Raw genomic sequence first — 18,919 nt, 5'->3', positions numbered from 1 at the left:
ACTGTAACAAAATGTCTCTGATGTACCAAACAAGATAGAACAATAAAGTAAATTAAGACTGTGAGGAATGATGCAGTACTTCCATTCATAGGGCTACAGCAATGGGTATGATGTCTTGATGTCTGCTCCTCAGGCTGGGGCAAGGGGCTGAGAACATCATGCAGATGTTTTCAATCTTTGGAGAGAAGGTTAGCTAGCACCATACAGTGGGTCTGTCTACACTGCCATCAGGATGTGTGATCGCAACACATGTAGACTTACTTGAGCTAGCTGGACTTCAGCACAGGCTGGCTGCCTGAATAATTACCCATGATCCCAGGTGGGCTTGTACAGCCCAAACTGAAGCCCATGCTGCCATGGCTTCACTGCTTCGACCTGAGCTAGCTAGATTAAAGCTAGTTTGTTTATGTCAATGCATGTGCTGCAATCACATACCCCGACTGCAATGTAGACATACCCCTGTCAGGGTTCCTTCCCACTCTGAACTCTAGGGTACAGATGTGGGGACCCGCATGAAAGCCCCCTAAGCTTATTTCTACCAGCTTAGGTTAAAACCTGGTATGCTGCCACCACCAAGTGATTTAACAAGAAACAGGGAAAGGACCACTTGGAGTTCCGCTTCCCCCAAAATATCCCCCCCAAGTCCTTACACCCCCTTTCCTGGAGAGGCCTGAGAATAATATCCTAACCAATTGGTTACAAAGTGATCAAAGACCCAAACCCCTGGGTCTTTGGAGAATGGAAAAATCAGTCAGGTTCTTAAAAGAAGGATTTTATTAAAAAGAAAATGGAAAAATCATCTCTGTAAAATCAGGATGGAAAATAACTTTACATGGTAATCAGAGGAACCCCCTCTAGCCTTAGTTTCAAAGTTACAACAAAACAGGGATACAGTTCCCTCTAGCAAAGGGAAAATTCACAAGTTGAGAAAACAAAGATTAAACTAATACACCTTGCCTGGCTGTTACTTACAAGTTTGAAATATGAGAGACTTGTTCAGAAAGATTTGAAGAACATGGGTTGATGTCTGGTCCCTCTTAGTCCCAAGAGTGAACACCACCAAAACACAGAGCACAGACAAAAGCCTTCCCCTCCCCCACCCAAGATTTGAAAGTATCTTGTCCCCTTATTGGTCCTTTGGGTCAGGTGTCAGCCAGGTTACCTGAGCTTCTTAACCCTTTATAGGTAAAAGGATTTTGGTGCCTCTGGCCAGAAGGGATTTTATAGTATTGTATACAGGAGGGTTGTTACCCTTCCCTTTATAGTTATGACAACCTCGTGAGAGTTTTCTAGTCTTATAATGTGAAACCAGCTAAATGGGAGAGAAGTGGAGACTGGGATTCACAAATGGAAACCAAACAGCCCATAATGAAGGGCTAGGTGGAGAATCATGGTCTAGGGGAGATGGTAGATCTTGCATAGGGTTAGGTTGGGTGGGTGGGTCAAAGGTAGCTTAGGCACTTTAGCCAAGGAGTGAGTAGGGAAGCTTGTCCTGTCCATACTGGACTTTTCTATATCAAAATCCCTGACTTTGGTTTGATTTGTTTGATCAGAGGGCAGTAGGCAAGTAAAAGTGGAAGACCTTGCTTTAAAAATGTTATTGATTTTGAAAACTATATTGTCCACTTGTTCAAGTGCATTCTGGAACAATATTCTATCAGTAGACTGCATCCCAGATGAGTTTCCAACTAAAGTGAACATACATTTTAGAATTCTCAAAATATTACCTTGGTCAGTTCTTGTAATGTTAATATATCTGTTTTGTTTCCTCCATTCATAATTCTTTGTCTTTCCTCTGCAACATCCTCATCTTCATCACTAATAGGCAACTTAGCAGGCTCAGAAAACCTAAAAAAATGCAACAGATTAATTGAAAAAAATATAAATAGCATGGGGCACAATACAATTACAATAGCAGAGCCTGAAATCATAGTTAGATGATTGCCAGGAAATGTGACTAGTGGAGGAGAAAAGACCTTAGTTTTATAATATGACATTAGCTGGAGCACTCTTGGATTTGAAGAGACTTCTCAATCTTAAACCCCAAGTACTGTGAACACATGGGTCTTGGTGGATCAAGGGGGTTTGCAATGGGACATGGATCTGTTCACTCCTCCATCAATAGTTTGAATCTGACACAACTCAGTGTTCAGTCAAAGCCTTTACTGTTTGGTGCCCTAGATATACAGAGCTGATGGTCTCAGTCCAGTTCTTAATGGAAAACTGGCCATGTGAGACTATATCTTCATAAACTGCACCCTTTGGAATCCTTGTTGGCAATCACATCTGAGAATGAATTACACTCTCACCCCTGGAGGAAGCTCCCTGGTGGGAGTGGAGCAGTTTTAAGAATCATAGAATCATAGACTATCAGGGTTGGAAGGGACCTCAGGAGGTCATCTAGTCCAACCCCCTGCTCAAAGCAGGACCAATCCCCAGACAGATTTTTGCCCCAGATCCCTAAATGGCCCCCTCAAGGATTGAACTCACAACCCTGGGTTTAGCAGGCCAATGCTCAAACCACTGAGCTATCCCTCCCTCCCAAAGCAGTGTGGGAAGCTGCTGCCCATGCTGTAACTGAGCTGTGCATAAACAGAGGGCTGCAGTCCATGGGACTTCCTGGCCAGCACCTCTCATCAGCATTTAAGTCACTTGAAAGCTTTAAAAGTTCACTTTGTGGACTAATTACCACAGTTTATCTAATACAATAAGTTCACCCTGAAACTCTGATTCAGAAAAACATTCTTGTTTTAGGAGAGCAAATAAGCATCTACTTAAATCCCACAGAAGTAATGAAGTTAATGGGACTTAAGTACATTCTTAAGTGCTTCCCTGAATCAGGGCCCTAGTGACTAAGGATGATGCCAAAGTAAATAGGGTGAATCTTGTAAAGCCACCACAAATGTGAGACTTCCAGGAGAGAAAAGGCATCACAGTGGATAACTAAGTCACTAATTTTGTTAAGCTTGTATGAAAGTTTGTTGTTCTCTCTGAGTCCAAGGGTTTTTGGACATACCATCGTGTGGGGATCAGATGACGCTGCATAAGGAGATTCAGAACAAAGTATACAACTCCTTCAACTGCCATGGCAACCAGGTTCTTTCCAACAAAATCCCACTGGAATGGATTCAAGACATGCTTCTCACCTTTGGAGTGAAATCAAGAGAAAGCAAAGTGAAATATAGCCCAAACACAGCACAGCTCCTCAGAACAAAACCCATTAGTGTAATAACTTCAGATGCAAATCTGTAATTTATGTGATCATTACCAGGCAATGTCTGCAATTTTCCAGGGTGCTCTAATAAAGACTCTTATTGAAAACTCAAAACCAAAATTCTAAAGGCACTGATATGTGGGAGCGAAAATGAATGCTGTCTCCATAGATATGAGGCCAGTGGCAGATTATATCTAGACATTTGCATGGGGTATTCTGGTGGCAATTTTCCTTTCTCAGTAAAAATTAATAAACTTTGTGTTGATATATCACTGCCTTTCCAGCAAGAAGTTCTCTTTTATCAATGGCAGCCACAGCACCACATGGGGGCATTTAAAGAAATTCAGCCATTTTTAAAATTAGTATGAGGGCTATCAAAATAGCAGACAGCAATTAACATTGCAGATATATATCCCAGCTATGATCGTCTAGGGGGATCAGGTAGCTAAGTGCCAGGAGAGCAATGACTTCACCTATTAGTTTCAGTGCCAGTCTTCAAAGCCCTGCAGTCTGGTAGAGGATGTTAGTGTTTCTGTCTTCCCAAACCCACCCACCATGAAAGGGCAAAAAATGAAGGCAGACCAGAATCCAAGTACAGTAGAAATGGTTTCACTTAGGACACAGGCTACTGGTATAGGCCATACCCATGCAGCACTTAAAGTTGTGTTGGTGTATTGCAACTTCTTTAGAAGGGCTGAACTTTTGTTCTGACCATTCATGACATGCACATGGACATGAAAAAGTTGGAAATTTGAGAAACAGCCACCAGTCCTCCAATTCCAACACTTATATATCTTAGCCCTGGTATGACATGCCCAGCATTGGTTTCAAAACATCCCTTGAAGTTGCTAGCTATTACTTACCAAACCTGGCATAGACATCTGTCACTGCTTGGTTCATAGCTAGGTCAATGAGTCCACGGCCCAGGCAGAAATGTGGGAAGATTATCAGCATATTTTTCAATGTTTTATTGAATTTCTGCAAAGACTAACATACAGAAATAATATCGCACATGGAGTGAAACCCAGGCATCTTAGAACATTTTCTTTAAGAAAACAGTGAAATGAATGCTCAGTTCTCTGCCATATCAGTGAAATTAGGTCTTCTCTTCTCTGAAGACAGAGATAATGTTAGTGTCTATCAGTCTATGCACCAAAGATTTGCAAAATAGAACAGAGGGGTATAGTTTGTAATAGGATGACTCTAGCAAATGAAGCAAATTAACAGGGAGTTTTATGTGGAAAAAAATGCCAGTGAGAAAAGAAATGTTTTCTTCACCTTTGTCACACTGAAATATTATTGTATGTACTGTAGGCAATGTGTAGTTCTGTCCCCATCCATTATAAACTGGGACAGGGACTCTTGAACAGAAAGATTTTTGCTCACTGGTTATGATGTCTTTAATGCCAGGAGTATAACTATAAAAGGACGGGCATAATCTGGGAACGAATCGGTCTCAGAAGTAACATAACATTGGCCTGTTGCACCCCACGCTGAGCAGCGCTGGATTGTATTGTCATATTATCACACCAGGAAATTGTGAAGGAGCACACACATGATTTTTGAAAATACACAGGAGAATGGATAGATAACAGTGCCAGAGGGCATGATAAAGCTGGCACTTGAAATAATGAAGCAGCTGAACCAAAACCTGCATCTCTTCCAGGCCAAGCAAAAGCTATATCACCACATGTACCATTCTGAGGAAAAAGCTGGCTCCTGGTAGTGGCACAATATGGATTTTTTCTCCTTGATCTAAAGCACTTCACTGTCACTCGTTTGTGTGTGTGGCTGGTAGCTCAGCAAGTCAACTGTGCCTACCCCCACTTCATTTGGTTCCTTTGGCTCCATTCAGAGCTCTCCAGCCTCCAAGTCCTCATACAGCCAGTAGTGTCTTCCCTACTCACTCACTCCCAGAAAGGTCAGCAGAGGGGGAAAACACAATTACTACAGATGGTCACCCACCACATGCTAGGCTGGGACACCTTATGTGCAGTATGCTATCTTGGCACAGCTCTTTAAATCAAGGTTTCCATGAAAGCATTGCTTACTGGGTTATTTTCGAACAACTCCAGGATAAATGTAATGGCACTGCTGTTGATACCAATGAAGAGATTAAGACAAGATAATGCAACGTAGGCAGTGCTAGGGACATTGAACAGGTAGGACGCTGGGTACATCATGGGAATTATTGCCCACCTGTGTGAAAGACAGAAAGACAATGTATCAGCTTCTGAGTATTCCCTTTAGTTTGTCTATCAGAGACATATGCTGAGGCTTTCTCCTTGCCCCATACATGGTGAAATCTCAGAACTAATCAGAGATTTCACTAGGCTTGGTTGCCACACAATGGCTTTTCCCCCCCATCTGCCTAGTTCTGTTCATTGCTCAAATGTGAGGCGAACAGAACACCTGCATGGCAATCACCACCACAGCAGGTGACTACCCTGACATCTGTGGACAAGCCATGAGTGCCACAGCTGAACTCTGTATCTATGAGAGAAGCCGGTAAAGGTTAGATGTAGTAAATGAGCTATGTGGTTTTGCCAAATACCACTATTTCAACCCCTGGAACTGGCCAGAAAAATCACAGTTATTTAATAGAGGTTATTAACACTTCATCAATCAAGGACTTTAGTGATTATAAGGGCAGCAACTGCACACAAGTGAAGGAATTGCACTTGATTAATTTTCTATTATTAAAAATATTGTGGGTGAAATTTTGAGCTCATAAAAGTGAGACACTAACGCAATACTGGTTTGAGCAAAGCATAGCAGAGGTAGATACTTTACAAACTTAGATGTTCCCTTAGCTCAACCAATGCATCTCACACTTGATCTGCAACCCAGCTTGGGGTTCCCTGTGCACTACTTGTGACACAGAGACCCCTTGGCAAAGTGTCCCCGTTCTTTGCAAACAGCTTTTACCTCAGACCTGGCAGATTCACTACACCAAACACATCTTACAGGATATTTATCCATAAAGACAGGGGCAGCTCCAGCCACCAGGGCAGCAAGCGCATGCCTGGGGTGGCCTGCCGGTCGTCATGAGGGCGGCAGTCAGGCTGCCTTCGGCAGCATGCCTGCGGGAGGTCCGCCAGTCCCGCAGCTTTGGCAGTAATTCGGCGGTGGGGACGCTGAAGGTGCAGCACCGGCGGACCTCCCGCAGGCATGCTGCCGAATCCGCGTCACCAGCGGACCACCTGCAGGCATGCCGCTGAAAGCCGCCTGACTGCCGTGCTTGGGGCGGCAAAAACCATAGAGCCGCCCCTACATAAAGAGTAACACATAGGGTATCTACAGAAAGCTTATACCTTGTCAAGATTCATAATCATTGTGAGATGTACATACAGGTAACATTTAAGGAACAATGTATATACACTGAAAGTTTGCTTTATGGACTTGGAGTAGAAATTAGTCACCAGGAGGTAATATGTCTCAATGAGGATCCCTTTAACCAAGAAGGAGTTGTCACCCTCCCTAGTCAGTCAGCCAGGTAATGCAAGGTTCTATTGTCTATCCTTGCCACATCACAGTACAGTCAATGGAAAACCATCAGAGACAATGACGAACAATCAAACCACTTAAAGGTAGGGAAAAAAAAACTGCATCCAAGTCAGGGTTTGCCCTGCTTGTGAACAGAAACAAAGGACATTCTTCACTAAAACAGTGTGGGGAAAGACACTTTGGATCCATTCACTGTGGAAACCCTTAAAGGGCAGGGGGCTTTCATGAATATTTGGATACTGATTATTGAGAAACCAGCCAGCTCTGCAAAGTACTGAACTTTGGGGGAAATCTACTTTATTATATTGGATAGGTAACTATTGATAAATGTAGATCTAGCTTCCTGTTTTATATTGTAAACACTTGTTTCCCCTCCACTCTCTCTTGTTTCTAGTTCAATCTTTATTCTTTCTTAAACAAACCTACTTTTGTTTTATTATAAGTGCTCACAAGTGCTGTATGGTTTACAGGAGTGGTGGTTTAAGGACAAACTGGTAAATTGAGGTACACTGCACTTCTGGGTGCAGAGAATCTGGAATTTCTGGGAGTAGTCAATGTCAAGGGCTGGATATCACTGCAGAATGATTCAAGGGGATTTGGGGTGCACCTACTGTTAACCTGCCTGGCAAAGGAAGGGCTGGCATAAGCCCAGGGGAGCGTGCGTGAGTGGCAGAAGGGATGACAGTGTTAGGGAGGAGAAAACATCCACTACCACACAAAAGACTCCTTCTTGTTAGAAGAGGAGTACTTGTGGAACCTTAGAGACTAACAAATTTATAAGAGCATAAGCTTTCGTGGACTACAGCCCACTTCTTCGGCTGCTACTCTGAAACTTGTTGTTAGAGATGGGGGTAAGAAGATGACTGAGGGCAGGTCTACACTTAAACTGCTGCATTGGTGCAGCTCCACCGATGCACATGAGCCGCTATAGCACACGTGAAGATGCTCATGCCGACAGGAGAACTTCTCCCATCGGCATAGTTAATCCCCCCCTCCCCCCTCCCCCCCCACCACCACCAAAAGGCAATAGCTGTGTCGACAGGAGAAGCTCTCCTGTTGAAATATCGTTGTCTGTACAGGGGGACAGGTTGGTATAACTGCATCGCTCAGGGGGTGTGGATTTTTCACACCCCTGAGCGATACAGGTCTGTAGAGTAGACCTGGCCTCAGAGCCCTGAGCACCCAAAGAACTGTCACACTATATCGGGTGTTGATTCAGCCGCACAACAACAGTATGCTTCTTGAACATACTGATAATGTTGGGCAGCAAACAGCTTGACAAGGAGAAGCTGCAGTGACAACAGTGCTGAATTCCTCCAAACAGTGTCATACATTTCTGGTATGTACAAACTGGGGGCTAAGTAGATGACACAATTTCACAAGAAAGTTTCACAACAAGTTTCACAACAAACTTCACAATTTGCTGCTAAAAGAAAATCACAAGATGATGCAGTGAGGATCGTGCACTAGCTCTTGCCTCTGAAGACCTATTTAAAACCTGGCTGTGGTCACAAGTGGAAATTTAAAATGACTCACATGGGATGCTTTTTGGCAAACATTTCTTCATTTTTACAGATGCTTTTAAAATAACAGAAACACGCTCCTTTTAATATAGTACATTCTTATGCCTGTAAAATTCCTCTGACTATTCTGATTAAATGCTTGTAATCTTTAACTAGTGACCTCACTTCTTAGTGATTGCACTATTGTAACTTTGAAAAAGCATGGGGAAGTGACTAGAAATAAAACAGTAGCAGTCACTTATATAACATTTTTCATCTTCAAGTACTTTGCAGACACTAAATGATGCTCAGCAGTTAAATAGTGCCTTCCATCCAAAGTGCTTGACAAACTTTAGGGCATTAAAGGTGACCTCTAAAGAAAAAGGGAAATTGGATTTCTGCCCATTCTAGGCTCCTTTGTGGTTTATAAAGAGGGCCTGGAAGGCCCTGTGTTTAAAGATAAAAAGCTGCTTGTTGTTTTACATTAGTAATTCAGATCTTGTCTGATCTATTTTATGTAGAGGACATTATGGACAGCTGCAGAACTAGTAGGACTGTGATGTTAAAAGTGAACCCTGACTAACTGAGAGGGGAAGTGAATTTTATTCAGTCTTGTAAAAAATCTTTTTGCCAACACTTATTTAACTGAATTGTTTAAACGGCTGGAAGAAATGGTCTGTTTGTTAAAGATTGAATATATTCCACCCCTTCAGTTAGAGGCTGAAAAAGTTGACACTAGATATTTAAGATTGCCAACAAGTACCTCAGCTCAACCTCAGAAAACAAGATCTGATATTTCTGGCATTTCTAGGGGTAAAAAACAAACAAAATATATGGGTTTAAAAAAACCAAATCCAAACATTTAGACCTTTATCCATCAGAAGGCAGCAGAACAACACACAAGTCCAATTTCACCTTTAAGACTCTGAACACCTCTGTGAGGTAGGTAAACATTAGTACACCCATTTCGCAGCATATGGCAGAGCTGGGGACAGAATCCTTATGTCAGCCTACAATTGTAGCCTTTCTGTGTCTCTTTAGTACCTAGCTCTTATACAGAACTTTTCATCCATAGAGCTCAAAGCACTTTACAAAGGAGGGTCAGTATACTTCTGCATTTTACAGATAGATAAACCAAGGCACAGAGAGATGAAATGTTCACCAAGTTCACCCTAGTGAACAAAGCAACTATTATGCCTGGATTTCTTGAGTACCAGTTCAGTACTCTACCCACTAAGCTACACTGCCTCCTTTGTCTTTGTCTGTGGTTGCACAGCGTCTAGCAAAATGGAGCCCCAATTCGGATGGGGACCTTTGTGCCCTACTATAATAATGACTATTACTAATAATTAGCCATAAAAAGTTCCTTCCCTCCAAATCCTGTCCAGCCCAACTGGCTAGTTAATTAAGTCTCAAAACATCCCTGTGAGATAGTAAATAAATATAATGTCCTGGCTTTACAGATGGGAAAACTGAGGCAGAGGGGTTAAGTGTCTTGCTCACGGCCATACAGTGAGTTGTTGTTGGAGCTGGGATTAGAACCAAGGAGTTCCTGGTTCCCAGTACTCTGTTGTGCCCACTAGATTATACCTCTTTAAAACTAGACATCACTCACTACCAAGCTAAGCAACCCAAAATTTGTTTCTAACATGAAAATAAAGATCACTGCCTGCTTAATGGACTCTACATGAATAAATTGTGTGGAAGACTTACCCATACAGAAGTAGCAATGCAATAAGTACAGGGAGGTTGCTTGGAGACGTGTACGCTTTCTTTTCGAATCCAATGAATATACCCACAACCATACCAGCACTCACTGTGTAATTCACCTGTCGCAGCAAAGGAAGAAGTGTGATGTGTAAGCCCTGTAGAGCTGCAAACATTCCCAGACCTATTGGTCTGCTCCAAAATGGTTTTAAATTGACGGGCATTGGAAATAATGGGTTAGATCATGCTTTTAGCTGGCAGGCAGCCCATCAGAAGGGGCAGTTTGTAAGTGATCTGCATGGAGGCACCATGCCTCAGTTGTCCATGGTATTGGTGTGTGGGGAAGAGAAGTACTTTGCAACAGCTCTTTCTGTGGGCATGTTTACGCTACAACATTAAGTTGACTTAAGTTAAGTCGACCTACAGCCACTGCAGTAATTAAATCGGCTCTGTGTGTCCACTCTATGCTCCTTCCATCCTCACCAGGCGTGCCTATACTGACTGACATGGGGTATTGTGGGGAGCTGACAGCCGGAGCCCCACAGTCGATGTAGTTACGTCAACGCAGTGTCCGTGTGGACACTGTATTGTTTACATTGTCTGTGGCTGCCTTTGACAGCCAGGCGGAGGGACTCCGGCTGTAACTCCCAGGGCAGCGGGGCTCCTCTGTAGGGTAGACCAGGCCTGAGAGACCCTCATTCCTACTCATGCGCCCACATGTCTGTGTTTGGACAGGGACACAATGACTCAATGTAACCCAATGCAAAGTACAAGAATTTCTCAGGATTCCCTAACAATCCCTTGCTTGGTTTCCTTATCTTCCTACCTAGCAGGTTCCTAGGACACTAAATTTGTCCAGGGTGGTGGTGATGTCATACTATTTGGGGGACAACGGAAATCTAACTGCACTTCATAGATTTATATTTCCAGCCTGGGCTGGCAGGATGAGGACTGTAAACTCTAACGTATGTAACAGATACATATATGTAAGGTATTGGGGCAATAGAAACACAGATAAATCAGATTAAAAGAACAGTTCTTGTTGGCCTCACTCCACTAAGATGAACTGCTGCTATATACAGATAGGAGGATAACGTGACAGCAAGCTCAGCCATTCCCCTGCTCAATATTTAAGTTTATTACTTTAGTAATACCATATGACCAGAACGATCAAAGGTTCATTAGCCACAAGGAAAGGCATTTTTATAGCATAAGAAACAGTAGCTAATATGTCTAGAACATTCTTCCAAGTGCTACGACAAACAACTCTACTCGCAATTATTTTAAAAGTTGATGGAACGCTAGCATGACTGTCTGTTTCAGTATGGTGTACAAAATCCAGACCATCTATTTTTTCCCCCTCATACACTAAATTACTGCCCTCTACACCTTTCCTGTGAGGCCCGACCTGAACCCCTGAGGATCCCTTCAATTGCTCATGTTTTACACACCCTGTGGACCCAATCCTAATGTACTCTCTTCTTTTTAAATGAGAAGGGCTGGAACAGGGCTACTTCTGGAGTCCACTATCACTTAAGCCTGAATTACACTTAAAAATTGGATCCACCTAGCTGTGTTGCTCGGGGCTGTAAAAAATTTCTCACCCTGACTGCTGTAGTTAAGTTGCCCCTAACCCCTGGTGTAGACACGGCTAGACTGATGGAAGAATCCTTCCAAAGACCTAGCTACCACCTCTTGGAGAGCTGGATTAACTACGTTGATGGAAAATACCCTTCCATCAATGTTGGAAGCATCTACATTATGGTACTACAGCAGCACAGCTGCAGCAGTGTAGACGTAGCCTAAGTCAGTCAGAGAAGTTGTTCCCTCCTGGCCTGGGAAGTGAAAGCCAGGCACTCAGCACAGCTGTAAACTAGCCCAGGTGACTGTGTTATTCTATATTGCAACAATACAATATAATGATATGTACAGCAAGATACAATTGTATGCACTGGAAATCCATGAGGTTAGATCACTTCTGGCTTCATCAGCTGAGCAACGAACCATGCATCGGACTTGATTTAGTCATTTGAAATGAATTAGGAACCAGTAAGGTGTTTAGTACAAGCTACCCAGGGAATGTTTTAAGAAATGAATAGTTTGCTGTGCTTGGGATCTACCTCACTAAACAGGTCAACAAGTTCCAAGCTAAACCAAACACAGGAATAGCTCTAGACAAAGTGCTCCAACTAGCAGTCACTCACTATGTCCCAAATGAAATTGGTTAGCCAGTAAACAGCAGGGCTAACACCACTGACAAATTGGAGGTGCTTGGCCTTTGTCACCCGTTCTTGGATCAGATACAAAACAAAACTGGCCGGGATGAAGGACATGGCAAAAATCACACAGATGGCGACAACAGCATCCACCGAAGTGGTCAGCCTGCAACAAAGCAGAGGAGGGAGGACCATATGAGCAAGAGTGAAAGTAATTCACAATGCCACTAGAGAGCTCTGAGCCAGCACAAGCAGGTACAACCCATACTAGCTAACACCATCAGGAAATCATTGAAAACTACAGGCCGTTTTAACATCCAGCCGTAACAAGGGTATTTTGTAAATCAAGGATTATTCAAACATTGGGAATGTGTTAGTATATTCTGTGGCGTTAAGTTCAGGGTTGTAACTAACAAGCACACACACAGATCAATCTGTTCCCTGAACACCCACATGACACTCGCTCCCTTCAAGGCAGCCGGGCTGTTACAGACAGTACTGTCACTCAGGTGCAGCCAGACAAGAGACATTCAGCAATGTGGGTTAATAAAAGACCCAATACAAGGAATATGCACAGCTGTGAAAATGCCATGGTGTGAGAGCTCCTTGGGCTGGGGACCATGTTTGACTGTGTGTCTTGTATAGCACCAAGTACCTGTGGGCACCTAAGAGCCAAATTATGATGCCTTTACTCTGGCTTTTCTGATACATGGCACAGGCGTGTCTACACCCATAGTTATGTTACCAATGGAAATAGCCTGTAGGTGGGATGGGAGAGTCTCTCTGCAAGGAACAGTAATGAGCTAATCTCACAGGCAAAGAACACAGAAGAGATTTTATACCTAACTTCTGACTATGATAATTGATATTGAAGAAAAGGGTCCTCGAGCAAATGGCACATAAAAACATACGCCCTGAATTAAAGTATACCACTCAAGCTTCAATGTGGTGTTTTGTAGATAAATCTCTGATAATTTTCATATGACTTTACATTGTGCCTTTTCATATAACCTTGTGGTGGGTCTACCCACGTGTGACCTCTGCTTTCATGGGACTTTGTATCAAAACCTCATTTAGAAACTTTGCATTGCCCTTGGTATAATATTATAGCCCCTAAGGATAGAATAAGATAGAAGAAAAATTTCTTTTTGCTAGCAGTAAAACAAGAGCTCTCCCCCCCCACTCTTAATCAATTGCCCTGTTGAATGAATGAGGTGTGGATGAGCAAGGCATGGAAGGCAGCACCTCCAAACAGCCTCAACTGTTGGAGAGGGGCTGGGAGCCAGACCCAAGGACAATAAAACGTGTCAAGTGGGCTCATTAAAAACAAGCAGACATACCTACGGCCTCGGGGGTTAGAAGCAAGCACCTTCTTTTGGAAACACCCTCTTTGCAGCATTGGAACAACACTCAAAAGAAAGCAGCACAAAGGACCAATGTACACAGACACTGAGTTTGAATCTGGTATAGATTTGCATAAGAGGAAAACTGCTATAAAAGTGAGGTGTCTTGCAGAGGACCCCGGGTCTCGTCTTGTCAACATGGGAGCATTGATCCGGATCGGCAAAAGCCTGGCTCCACCCCCTCCCCCATCTAACTCACCTGGCCAGTGAAGTTAAGGGGAGCAACTAATTGGTAACAACAAGACGGAGTGTGTTTGTGAGTGTGTGTGTGAGTGTAAGTGTAATATATTATATGCATATAATACAGTGTTAATGAATACATGTCTTACTAATAAATGTGGTGTTTTGTCTTATTCCCCCTGAAAAGATCCTGTGCAGTACCTTTAAGTACAACAGTTTGAGCTCTCAAGGAGGAAGCGGGAGGTGGGAATAGGCTGAATGGAGAGGAAGAGAAATAAATCTGTGAAAGGATCCAGGGAAACAACTGCAGCTTACACAGTGACTTCTGAGAGCTGCTCCTTGGTGAGGTTCAGAGGATGATTTATTGCAGTGATCCCATATTCCTCAGGAGTTTGGCCTTGCCGCAGATTGGCTCTCAGGACTGCATTGTTGGCTACATTGAGAAAGCTTACCATGGCGTGCCAGCCTTTATTGTTAAACCACACCTATGAGAGCCAGAAAGCAAAGTGTATTAAGCAGCTTGCACTACTAACACAGAGCAGCAGGAAGCCACATGGCTGCCTTTTGTTTACTTCTCCGATGGGAACTGTCAGCAGGAACATGCACAGCTCTGAGGGTTTGTTAGATACCTGCAGTGACCCAGCAGAGGGAGCCCACACACTGTATTTTAGTGAGATAATTCCAAAACAGTGTTTTTTAAAAAGCTTTCCAACAATGGGGCAATGGATTTTACAAACTCACCTTTCTAACACCTGAAAGATATTCTTCAAAAGTGTATAGAATGGCAACAGGATAACCAAACAAAATAGAAAACTACAACGTTAAACATCACTTTGACTGTATCAGTGTGTCCAGTATAATTACTTATAAGAAACAGACATTACAGAGTCAAGGTGGGTGAGGTAATACCTTTTATTGGACCAACTTCTGTTGGTGAGACACACAAGCTTTTGAGCTTACACAGAACTCTTCTTCAGATCTGGGAAACTTACTCAGAGCAGTGGCATTGGAACAATTTTTATAGTGGGGGTGCTGAAACCTGTATATGATGGAAATCATTTAAAACCAGGCGGTGCTGCCACACCCCTAATTCCAGCACCCCTGACTCAGGGCATGTCTACACTTACAGTGCTACAGCAGGGCAGTGCAGTGAAGACGCTCTATGCCGACGGAGAGAGCTCTCCTATCAGCATAAAAAAACCACCTCCATGAGCGGCAGAAGCTATGTTCACAGGAGCAGCTCTCCTGCTACATAGAGCTGTGCACACTCGCATCATACACACTAGCGCTTTGCTGGTGTAACTTGTCTCTCTCGGGGGGGTGGAATATTCATAGCCTCAGAGTGTCACAGCTTAATACAAGGTGGATTAGGTTGTTTAGCTTAAGTAGTTAGCATATATTTCAAGGCACCATTCAAGGTGAAGAGGTCCCTGGAAATATGTATTAACTACTTATGCTAAACAACCTGTTCAACTTTGTAGTTAGCTGTGACACTCTGAATAAATACATTTCCAAGACCTGAAGAAGGGCTCTGTATAAGCTTGAAAGCTTGTCTCTCTTAGCAACAGAAGTTGGTCCAATAAAAAATATTACCTCACTCACCCTGTCTCTCTAATATCTTAGAACCGACACAACTACAACACTGCATACATAACAGACATAACATTTAAGCTCTCTTTTTAGCTACGGACATCAATGTTCTTACAGATTGGAATCTGGCTCCAAAACAGCAGTGTGTTTCCAGACTATCCTCCCTACATACCTTAATGTTGTCTTCAGTTTCCATGTATTTAAGGAAATTAGACATTTCTTTAGCAACAGACATTGAGGCTTGACCCTAAAAGTCAAGAAAACAAAGTCTAAAATCATTCAGCAGAATGGGATTTTGGTGCTACATATTTGCAACATTTGCTTGCTGTATTTTAATAAACAGACAAAACATTCCTGCTTACCCCTGTTATATTCATCATTTGGCCAAGGTCTCTCAAAAAATCAACAATTTGATCTCCAGTGACATGAAGGACTGGGAGTTTTCCTCCAATGGAAATTCCTCCATACCTGGCAGAAGAGCATACTCGTATCAATCACTTATATTATATATCCAAATCTCTCTAATCAACAGAAATACTAAAAGCTGCCTTAGTAAATGTTTGCTTTAGATACATAATTTATGTGTAACAGTCTCCATTCGCTAACAAACCACATAGCTCTTAGAGGTTTTGCAAGTATGTCTACACTGACAGAGTTAAATTGCCGGCAGTTACAGTGCTGCTCAGAGAGAGCTGAAGGGAAACTGTTGTTGTGTGTTCACACTGTCAGCTGCCTACACAACAGCGTGTTCACACTTGTGGCACTTGCATCGGTATTCGGAGAGGTGCACTCTTGGCAGCTATCCCACAGAGCATCTCTTCCTCTTCTGCTGTTAAGAGTTGTGGGAAGGCGGAGGGAGTCCTGGGGCATCCTGGGTCCTGTCCCAAGATTCATTGCTTCACATCCCAGCTATCCCTGTACGTCCGTCTGCATTTGACGCCATCTTTCAACGGTTTGTGTATTGCGCGCCCTGCCTCTTTCGGGCTGCAGGAATGGATCCCGAGCTGCTGACCAGTATGCTGCTCGCTCTGACCAACACATCATGAGTGGCAGTGCAGTTATTCCTTAAACTACAAAGGCAAGAGGAGTGTGACATTGATCTCGCCACGCATGGTGGCTATGACACAAGATTGTTTGTGGCATTCATGGAGGTGCTGACCACAGTGGAACGCTGTTTTTGGGCTCGGGAAACAAGCACTGAGTGGTGGGATCACATCATCTGGGATGCATGTCTGGGATGACGAGCAGTGGCTGCAGAACTTTTGGATGAGGAAAGCCACATTCGTGGGACTGTGTGATGAGCTTGCCCTAGCCCGGTGGCACACGGACACGAGAATGAGAGTTGCCCTGTCGTTGGAGAAGTGCATGGTGATTGCACAGTGAAAGCTGGCTACTCCAGACTGCTACCGATTGGTCGCTAACCAGTTCGGAGTGGGAAAGTCAACTGTTGGACTCATGTTGACGGAAGCGTACATGGCCATTAATCGCATCCTGCTCCCAAAGACCGTGACTCTGGGCAACATGCGTGACATTGTGGATGGTTTTGCATAAATGGGCTTCCCTAAAACTGCGGAGGGGCAATAAACGGCACACATAATTCCAGTTCTGGCACCAGACCACCTAGCCACCGAGTACATTAATTGCAAGAGGTATTTCTCAATGTTTCTCCAGGCGCTTGTGGATCACTGTGGGTGTTTCACAGACATTAACACAGGCTGGTCTGGAAAGGTGCATGACGCACACATCTTTCGGAACACTGGCCTCTTCAGGAAGCTAAAAGCAGGGACTTTCTTCCCAGACCAGAACATCATTGTAGGGGAAGTCGAAATGCCCATTGTGATCCTGGGAAACCCTGCCTACCCCTTAATGCCACAGCTTATGAAGCCATGCACAGGGAACCTTGACAGCAGCAAGGAGCAGTTCAACAACAGGCTGAGCAAGTGCAGAATGACTGTTGAGTGTGCTTTTGGCTGTTTAAAGGTCCGATGCCACTGCCTATATGGGAGACTGGACCTGGCCGATGACAATATTCCTATGCTTATAACCGCATGCTGTACGTTCCATAATATTTGTGAAGGGAAGGGTGAAAGCTTCACTCAGGGCTGGACCGCTGAGGCTCAGTGCCTGGAGGCTGAATATGAACAGCCAAAGACCAGGGCTATTAGAGGGGCGCAGCACGGGGCCATAAGGATCAGGGATGCCTTGAGACAGCAATTTGAAGCTGAAAGCTACTAATATTTGTTGCTATGCTCAGAAGTGCAGCGCTCGTAATGCTAGGAGGTGATTGTGATTGGTGCAGACGATGCACTATGAAGGTTTAAGAAAATGTCCTGTTGCTTTGCAGGGCTCTGTTTGCTTTCAACTAATGGAATGAGATTGCTTTCAAACCAAAACAATTCTTTTATTACAAAATAACAACCAGAGGAGAGAGACAAACAAAAAAAACCACTTCAACACTGTGGGGGATGGGGGGAAGGGAGGGTCCTAGGAGCAGGTGGGGTTCCAGGATGGTTAAAGATTTGTGTATGTCCAAGTATCATATGTAACCTTGTTCTTTGGAGTACAGTGCAGTGGATACTGTACTTCAGCAGGGCTAAACTGCAGAGGGGTGGGTGTTAAGTGCAGTGGGTACTGGGAGTCCCCAGGGCTGGACTGTGATGGGGCAGGAGTGGAATGCAGCAGGTAGAGACTGGAGCCAGGAGGTTGGTAACAGCGTGTTGGCGGTGTCGGGGGGGCGCATGGGAAAAAGTTTCATGACAGAGACTGCAGGAGAGGGCAGGCGCGGAGCTGCTTGGTTTGCAGTGCTAGTAGCGGCTGGAGCATGTCCACTTGGACCTCTATAATGTTTAAGAGCTGCTCCGTGACTTCATTCTGGCATGCTGCATTCTCCTTTCGGTCCCTCTTCTTGCTGTCTCACAACTCCTTCAGTTCTTGTTTTTCAGCCGCATAGCGCATCATAACATCCCGCAGAAAGTCCTCTTTAGTTCTTCTTGGCCGCTTTCTAATTCTGTGCAGCCGTTCAGCCCGCGATAACAAAGAGGGAGGCTGGGCTCTCAGGGTTATCTCTGTGAAGTTAAAATGCAGTATTTTACAGAAGCAGTATTGTTTGTCACACAGAGACCACTGATTCAGTGATTTAAAACACAGCCACTATTCACACACCTGTCACTAACCGGCTGCGCCCAAAAATGGTGAGTAACCGCAGGGGAAATCAGTGTTCCAAGACTGTACAGTATACTGTGCACGTGGCTCTTGGGGACAGCCAGCACTGGGGGGGGGGGGGGGCTTATAATCATTACTGTCCCCACATTTTCCACAGGCTGTGTTCATTATGGAAGATATCTCGCTGCTAAGGCTGAGCAGATAATCAAAGGAGGGTCTTCTCCAAGACTGCGGCTTCCATCCTGGCCCTTATGTGGCTTGCCTGTATGCAGCAATGGTCCCCCCCCCTGTTCCCTGCCCAGTGACGGCAGAGTGGCATGGGAAAGTTACTCTTAATGTGGCAAGAAACAGCAGCTCTGCCAAAGTACTTGCAGCAGCAGGTTGCCCATTATCTCCATGAGAGTTTCATGGAGATCTCTGAAGCAGATTTCCATGAAG

The 18,919-nt window shown here is 44.0% G+C and overlaps 1 protein-coding gene across 1 annotated transcript in view; it reads right to left on the bottom strand.

Moving 5' to 3' along the window:
• Positions 1-18,919, bottom strand: part of ABCA4 (ATP binding cassette subfamily A member 4) — a 115,782-nt gene that overhangs the window by 8,045 nt on the left and 88,818 nt on the right. Inside the window, exons 32-40 of the mRNA XM_034780078.1 lie at positions 15,682-15,787; positions 15,492-15,566; positions 14,045-14,214; positions 12,135-12,312; positions 9,937-10,052; positions 5,266-5,413; positions 4,078-4,201; positions 3,017-3,146; positions 1,728-1,848 (exon numbers count right to left, since the gene is read on the bottom strand). Coding sequence (XP_034635969.1) covers positions 1,728-1,848; positions 3,017-3,146; positions 4,078-4,201; positions 5,266-5,413; positions 9,937-10,052; positions 12,135-12,312; positions 14,045-14,214; positions 15,492-15,566; positions 15,682-15,787 — 1,168 coding nt within the window. The remainder of the gene's footprint in view (positions 1-1,727; positions 1,849-3,016; positions 3,147-4,077; positions 4,202-5,265; positions 5,414-9,936; positions 10,053-12,134; positions 12,313-14,044; positions 14,215-15,491; positions 15,567-15,681; positions 15,788-18,919) is intronic.

Source organism: Trachemys scripta, chromosome 8 (genome assembly GCF_013100865.1).
Source record: "Trachemys scripta elegans isolate TJP31775 chromosome 8, CAS_Tse_1.0, whole genome shotgun sequence".
Classification (NCBI taxonomy): domain Eukaryota; kingdom Metazoa; phylum Chordata; order Testudines; family Emydidae; genus Trachemys; species Trachemys scripta.
This window is presented reverse-complemented; position numbering and strand designations above follow the sequence as displayed.